At 57.7% G+C, this 7,807-nt stretch overlaps 2 protein-coding genes across 2 annotated transcripts; both read left to right on the top strand.

The window, feature by feature from the left end:
- The first annotated feature begins 1,894 nt into the window (after positions 1-1,894).
- Positions 1,895-5,521, top strand: LOC121363134 (SH3 and multiple ankyrin repeat domains protein 1-like). Its single transcript, XM_041485246.1, has 4 exons — positions 1,895-1,945; positions 2,980-3,326; positions 5,322-5,371; positions 5,504-5,521. The coding sequence occupies exons 1-3, from the start codon at positions 1,895-1,897 to the stop codon at positions 5,359-5,361; spliced, it is 438 nt and encodes a 145-aa protein (XP_041341180.1). The 3' UTR covers positions 5,362-5,371; positions 5,504-5,521.
- Positions 5,478-7,050, top strand: LOC121363126. The gene is made up of 2 exons (XM_041485236.1): positions 5,478-5,503; positions 5,688-7,050. Exons 1-2 carry the CDS (start codon positions 5,493-5,495, stop codon positions 6,637-6,639), a joined length of 963 nt encoding a protein of 320 aa, XP_041341170.1. The 5' UTR covers positions 5,478-5,492; the 3' UTR covers positions 6,640-7,050.
- The last annotated feature ends 757 nt before the right edge of the window (positions 7,051-7,807 follow it).

Below are 7,807 nucleotides of genomic sequence, written 5' to 3'. Positions count from 1 at the left end.
GATCAGTAATTAATATTTATCATTAACAGTCATCAACGGCTAATTAACCATCACCGATAATTATCAGCTGGAAACTCATCATCACTAATCATCAATTACCAATCATTGATTAATTCCCGATTGTTAATTAGCTGCTCGGGATTAATTGTTGTCTATTAATTATTTGATAATTACTAATTACTTATTAATTATCAATCATTAACTTTTGGTTAATAATTACTTAATAACCATTACTTGGTTATTGTTTATTAATTATCATTTATTAATTATCGATGACTTATGGGTTATTAATTATTTCTTAATCCTCGATTATTAATTCTTCATTATTGATTGGTTATTAATTATTTATTAATCATCGATTATTAATTCTTCATTATTTATTGGTTATTAATTATTTATTAATCCTCGATTATTAATTATCGATTATTTATGGGTTATTAATTATTTATTAATCATCGATTATTAAGTCTTCATTATTGATTGGTTATTAATTATTAATTAATCCTTGATTATTAATTATTCATTATTTATTAGTTATTAATGAATCTCTATCAATTAATTATTTATTAATCCTTGATAATTAAGTCTTCATTATTTATTAGTTATTAATGAATCTCTATCAATTAATTATTTATTAATTATTAGTTAATGATCGATTATTAATTACTAAAGATTATAATTATGTCTATCGAATAATTATTAATTATTAATCATATATCATTAATTATTAATTATTGATTAATTCTTCATCATTAATTATTGATTGACTGTCGAATATCACCTATTAATTTTTAGTTAATGAATTATCAATTATTAATTGATAATTCATTATTGTTTATTAATTTATTTATTAATTGATTAATTATTAATTATTAACGATTCTCATTTATTCTTTATCACCTGGGGGGCGGGGCATCCATCACACCTGGGGCTGGTGGCACACCTGTGGGGGGGCAGCACACCTGGGGGCGGGGCTTCCGTCGCACCTGGGGGGGCGTGGCACTCATGGCACCTGGGGGGGACCTGGGACATCCATCACACCTGTCACACCTGTCACACCTGAGTCATCCGTCACACCTGGGGGCGTGGCTTCCATCACACCTGTCACACCTGAGTCATCCATCACACCTGGGACATCCATCACACCTGAGTCATCCATCACACCTGGGACACCTGGGGGGCGTGACTTCCATCACACCTGGGACACCTGTGACATTCACATCACCCATCACACCTGGGCACCCATGGCATGGATGGGGCGGTCACACCTGTGACACACCTGTGACACACCTGTGATGCATCTGTGACACACCTGTGGCACGCCTGGCACCTGCTGCATGGCTTGGGTTTCACCTGTGGCACACCTGTGATACCTGTGGCACACCTGTGCCACCTGCTGCATGGGCTTGGGGGGCACCTGTCGCACCTGTGGCTCACCTGTGATGCACCTGGCACCTGCTGGATGGGCTTAAGGGGCACCTGTGGCACACCTGGCACTCCGTGCATGGATTTGGGGGGCACCTATGGCACACCTGTGATATCTCACCTGTGGCACACCTGGCACCTGTTGCATGGGCTTGGGGGAGTGTGGCACCTGTGGCACACCTGTGGTACCTGTGGCACACCTGTGACACACCTGGCACCTGCTGCATGGATTGGGGGGCACACCTGTGACACACCCATTGCACCTGTGATGCACCTGTGGCGCACCTGGGACCTGCTGCATGGGCTTGGGGGGTGTGGCACACCTGTCACACCTGTGGTACCTGTGAGACACCTGTGGCACACCTGTGGCATGCCTGGCACCTGCTGCATGGGCTTGGGGGGGTGTGGCACACCTGTGGCACACCTGTGACACACCTGTGACACCTGTGGCACACCTGGCACCTGCTGCATGGGCTTGGGGGGGGTGTGGCACACCTGTGACACCTGTGGCACACCTGTGGTACCTGTGGCACACCTGTGACACCTGTGGCGGCTGTTGCATGGATTGGGGTGGGCGTCACACCTGTGGTGTCACACCTGGACCCGGCACACCTGTGTCTGTCACACCTGTAGCACACCTCACCTGTTCCACGCCTCTCACCTGTCCCACACCTCACCTGTTCTCTTCACCTGTTCACCTCACCTGTACCGCACCTCACCTGTTCTCATCCCGGCACACCTGTGTCTGTCACACCTGTCCCACACCTCACCTGTTCTCACTTCACCTCACCTGTTCCACACCTCACCTGTTCTCTTCACCTGTTCACCTCACCTGTACTGCGCCTCTCACCTGTTCTCACCTCACCTGTTCTCACCTGTACCGCACCTCTCACCTGTTCGCCTCACCTGTGCCTCTCTCTCACCTGTTGGTTCTCACATGTTCCACACCTCTCACCTGTGTTTCTCTCACCTGTTCCACCTCACCTGTTCTCACCTGTTCTCACCTGTTCCCACCTCACCTCACCTGTTCTCACTTCACCTCAGCTGTTCCACACCTCACCTGTGCCTCATCTCTCACCTATTCTCACCTGTTCGCTCTCACCTGTTCACGTCACCTGTTCTCACCTCACCTGTACCACACCTCACCTGTTCTCACCTGTTCTCACCTGTTCATTCTCACCTGTTCTCACCTGCGTCTCTCTCACCTCACCTCACCTCACCTCACCTGTGCTCACCTGTATCTCTCACCTGTTCTCACCTGTCTCTGTGACCTGTTCTCACCTGTTCATTCTCACCTGTATCTCTCACCTGTTCTCACCTGTATCTCTCCTGTTCTCACCTGTTCTCACCTGTGTCTCTCACCTGTTCTCACCTGTGTCTCTCACCTGTTCTCTCCTGTATCTCTCACCTGTCTCTCTCACCTGTTCTCACCTGTTTCTCTCACCTGTATCTCACCTGTTCATTCTGACCTGTATCTCTCACCTGTTCGTTCTCACCTGTTCTCACCTGTTCTCGCCTGCTCCACCCATTACGGGGAGGGGGGATGGGCTGAAGGGAGGGGGCACCTTACCTGCGGCTCACCTGTACGGCGGCTACCTGGAGCTGCGCGGCGCCTTCCCCGACGCGGCGCCGGCGCGCTCGCTGTCCCCGCCGCGCGCCGCCGCCCCCCACGCCCCCGGCAAGCCTTTTGGGGCGAAACCTCTGGCTTTCTGGAGCAAGTTCGACGTGGCCGACTGGCTGGAGTCGCTGAACCTGGGCGAGCACCGCGCGCGCTTCCTGCACAACGAGATCGACGGCACGCACCTGCCCGCGCTCACCAAGGAGGATTACATCGACCTGGGCGTGACGCGCGTGGGGCACCGCATGAACATCGACCGCGCCCTGCGCCTCTTCCTCGAGAGGTGATGGAGCCGCACCTGCGGGGCGGCGGGGCGGGGAGGGGGGCGGCCGCGGGTGGGAGGGGGAGACCCCCGGGTACCGGGGAGAGACCCTCGAGACAGCCAGGTACCGGGGAGAGGCACTCAGGTACCGGGGTGAGACCCCCAGGTGTGAGGGAGGCACCCCCAGGTACCGGGGAGAGACCCCCAGGTGTGAGGGGGAGACCCCCGGGTACCGGGGAGAGACCCTCAGGTGTGAGGGGGAGACCCCCAGGTGTGAGGGAGGCACCCCCAGGTACCGGGGAGAGACTCCCAGGAATAAGGGGGAGACTCCCAGGTACCAGGGAGGGACCCCCAGGTGTGAAGGGGAGACAGCCAGGTGTGAGGGGGGGACCCCCAGGTACCGGGGAGAGACCCCCAGGTGTGAGGGGGAGGCCCCCGGGTACAGAGGAGAGACTCTCAGGTACCGGGGAGAGACCCTCAGGTGTGACGGGGAGACCCCCAGGTGTGAGGGGGAGACTCCCAGCTACCGGGGAGGGACCCTCAGGTACCGGGGTGAGACCCCCAGGTGTGAAGGGGAGACCCCCAGGTACCAAGAAGGGACCCCCAGGTACGGGGGAGAGACCCTCAGGTGTGAGGGGGAGACCCCCAGGTGTGAGGGAGGCGACCCCAGGTACCGAGGAGAGACTCCCAGGAATAAGGGGAAGACTCCCAGGTACCAGGGAGGGACCCCCAGGTGTGAGGGGGAGACCCACAAATACCGAGGAGGGACCCCCAGGTAGCGGGGTGAGACCCCCAGGTGTGGGGGAGGGACTCCCAGGTACCGAGGAGGGACCCCCAGGTGTGAAGGGGAGACCCCCAGGTGTGGGGGTGAGATCCGCAGGTACCGGGGGGAGAGGGGGAGAGGGGGGAGGCGAGTGTGCAACGGGGTCCAGGTGTGCAACAGGATCCAGGTGTAAAAGCGGGTCTGAGTGTGCCACAGGACCCAGGTGTGCAACGGGATCCGAGTGTGCAAGGGGATCTCAGTGTGCAACGGGGTCCAGGTGTGCAATGGGATCCGAGTGTGCCACGGGATCTGGACTTAAGACTGTGGAAGGATCCGAGTGTGCAACGGGATCTCGGTGTCCAGTGGGATCCAAGTGTGCCACGGGATCTAAATGTGCAAGGGGATCCGGGTGTGCAAGGGGATCCGGGTGTGCAACGGGACCTGGATATAAGGCTGTGAAAGTGTCTGAGTGTGCAAGGGGATCTGGGTGTGCAATGGGACCTGGATATGGGGATGTAACGGGATCCGAGTGTGCAACGGGGTCCGGGTGTGCAACGGGATCTGAGTGTGCAACAGGATCTGAGTGCGCAATAGGATCCAAGTGTGAAACGGGATCTCAGTGTGCAACGGGGTCCAGGTGTGCAATGGGATCCGAGTGTGCCACGGGATCTGGACTTAAGACTGTGGAAGGATCCGAGTGTGCAACGGGATCCGGGTGTGAAACGGGATCTCAGTGTGCAACGGGATCCAAGTGTGCAACGGGAACCAGGTGTGAAACGGGATCTCAGTGTGCAACGGGATCTCGGTGTCCAGTGGGATCCAAGTGTGCCACGGGATCTAAATGTGCAAGGGGATCCGGGTGTGCAACGGGATCCGGGTGTGAAACGGGATCTCAGTGTGAAACGGGATCCGAGTGTACAATGGGATATGAGTGTGCAATGGGATCCAAGTGTGAAACAGGATCTGAGTGTGCAACAGGATCCAAGTGTGCAACGGGATCTGAGTGTGCGACGGGATCCAAGTGTGAAATGGGGTGTGGGTGTGCAATGGGATCTCAGTCTGCAGCCTGGTCCAGGTGTGCAACAGGACACGAGTGTGGGGCGGGATGTGGGGCTGCGATGGGATCCGAGTGTGCAACAGGACCTGAGTGTGCAACGGGATCTGGACATGGGAATGTAAAGGGATCCCAGCGTGCAGCTGGATCTGAGCGTGCAACGGGATCCGAGTGTGTAACGGGATCTCGGTGTTCAAAGGGATCTGAGCGTGCAACGGGATCTGGACATGGGAATGTGATGGGATCCGAGTGTGCAACGGGATCTGAGTGTGCAACGGGATCCAGGTGTGCAACGGGATCTGAGTGTGCAACGGGATCCGGACATGGGAATGTGATGGGATCCGAGTGTGCAACAGGATCCAGGTGTGCAATGAGATCCAGGTGTGCAACGGGATCTGGACATGGGAATGTGATGAGATCCGAGTGTGCAACGGGATCCGGGTGTGCAATGAGATCCGGGTGTGCAACGGGATCTGGACATGGGAATGTGATGGGATCCGAGTGTGCAACGGGATCCCAGACTGAAACGGGATCCAGGTGTGCAACGAGAATCTCGTGTGTAAAGGGATCCGAGTGTGCAACGGGATCCGAGTGTGCCCTGGAACCCGATTGTGCAAGGGGGCCCGGGCGTGCAAGGGGGCCGTGGCGCGGGCGCGGGGCCGGGCGTGCGGCGGGAGCTGAGTGTGCAACGGGACGTGGACAGCGGGCGCCGGGACGTGGACGTGGGCATCCGCTGGGACATGAGCGTGCAACGGGAGCTGAGTGTGCAACAGGAGATGGACATGGGAGCCCGGCGGGATCTGAGCGTGCCGCGGGAGCTGAGCGTGCAACGGGAGCTGGACTTGGGCGTCCGGCGGGACCTGAGCGTGCCCCGGGAGCTGAGCGTGCAACGGAAGCTGAGCGTGCAACGGGAGGCGGAGGCGCAGAGGAGGCTGAGCGTGCAACAGGAGCTGGGCGTGCTCCGGGACGTGGAGATCCAGAGGAAGCTGAGCGTGCAACAGGAGCTGGGCGTGCCGCGGCGGCTGGAGATGGGCGTGCAATGGGAGCCGGGCGTGCAACGGAGCGCGGAGATGAGCGTGCAACGGGAGGCGGGCGCGGAGTGGGAGGCGGGCGTGCAGCAGGAGGTGGAGATGAGCGTGCAACAGGAGCTGGGCGTGCAAGCGGCTCCGGGCGTGCGGTGGGACGTGGAGATGGGCGTGCAACAGGAGCTGGGCGCGGGCGTGCAAGGACACGTGGGCGTGCAACGGGAGCCGTACGCGCCGCAGGACGTGGAGGCGAGCGTGCAATGGGAGCCGGGCGTGCAAGGGGAGCTCCTGAGCGTGCAACAGGCGGCGGAGGCGGGCGTGCAACAGAACATGATTGTGCCGGAGGCGATGATCGTGCAAGAGGCGATGATTGTGCAACGAGACCTGAATGTGCCGCAGGAGCCGGGCGTGCAAGAGGCCCCGAGTGTGCAACGGGACCCGCAGCCGGGCGTGCAAGAGCCCCTGGGCGTGCAAGGGGACGTGGGAGTGTGACCGGGCGTGCAAAGCGGGGGGTGGGTCCCCCTTCCGGGCCGGGCACGCGCGCGTGCGAGGCGCGCAGGCGCGGGCGGGGGTGACGGCGGCCCCGTGCACGCGCGCGTGCGAGGCTCGCACGCGGTCGCTCTCGCGTGCCCCTTGCACGCTCGCACGACTGTGACGCGCTCACGCGCGCTCCTTGCACGCTCACAGCCCCTCTTACCCCGCCCTTGCACACTCACTCGTCGCACTCAGCTGCCCCTTGCACACCCACACGCGCCCCTTGCACACTCACACCTCACTGCTCCCCCCCCTTGCACACCCACACGCGCCCCTCGCACACTCACGGGGCTCACGCTCACCCCCCGTCCCTTGCACACTCACTGCGGCCCCTTGCACACCCTCGCACACTCGCGTGCCACACGCTCAGCCCCGTTCAGATCACTTTCTGCAAGACTTGTGGCCCTGATGTTGGCCTAAAACTTCACAGTAGCACCAGTGCGGAGACAGGGATTATTCCCCCAGCAGCATTTTCAGAGGCCCAGGGCTGAAGAATTCACACTTTCAACTGAGGTCAGGCACGATGGTCGGTTTCCATTCGGTTTCCATTTGTGTTGCAACATACCCCCTCCTCCCGCGCAGCGGCTCGGGTGTAATTACGGGATAATTAATTCAGTAATTAATTAACGAATTCATTAATTAACGGACCGACGCCTTCTGGAATTTTCTTTGCGGGGAATAAGGGAATTTCCCCTCCCCCCCCCCACCCCCCAAAATGAGCGCGCAAGGGGTGGGGGAGGGGCGGGCGGGCGAAAGGGGCGGGGCTCAATATGCTAAAGAGGTTTGGGAGGGGGTGGGCGTGGCCAGGTGGGCGTGCAAGGGGAGGGGCTTTGCACGCGGCCCCCACGTGGGTTCACACGCGCGTGCGAGGGCGGGGCCTGACCACGCCCCTTTTCTTGGTCACGCCCCCTTTCTTGACCACGCCCCCCCACCAACAGCGCCCCCTGGCGGCCCGGAGGTGTCTGCCGCAGGTGAGTGGGTGTGGCCACGCCCCCTTCTTTTGGGGGGCCACGCCCCCTTCTTTTCCACGCCTATTTTCTGGGCCACGCCTTCTCCTTATTGCCACGCCCTTTCATTTGGGCCACGCCCCCAACACCTCCTACAGGGATCGCCCCCCAGACCCCCC

This window comes from Pyrgilauda ruficollis, unplaced genomic scaffold (genome assembly GCF_017590135.1).
Source record: "Pyrgilauda ruficollis isolate IOZ18807 unplaced genomic scaffold, ASM1759013v1 scaffold1181, whole genome shotgun sequence".
Taxonomy (NCBI): domain Eukaryota; kingdom Metazoa; phylum Chordata; class Aves; order Passeriformes; family Passeridae; genus Pyrgilauda; species Pyrgilauda ruficollis.
This window is presented reverse-complemented; position numbering and strand designations above follow the sequence as displayed.

Bases quoted from the DNA above. Each gene is read 5' to 3' on its own strand.
- LOC121363134 (XM_041485246.1), top strand. From the start codon at position 1,895: ATGGGCTTGGGGGGGGTGTGGCACACCTGTGACACCTGTGGCACACCT. The intron at 1,946-2,979 runs GTACCTGTGGCA...GATGGGCTGAAG, and splicing joins ACACCTGTGGCACACCTGTG to GGAGGGGGCACCTTACCTGC. The intron at 3,327-5,321 runs GTGATGGAGCCG...CGGTGTTCAAAG, and splicing joins CTGCGCCTCTTCCTCGAGAG to GGATCTGAGCGTGCAACGGG.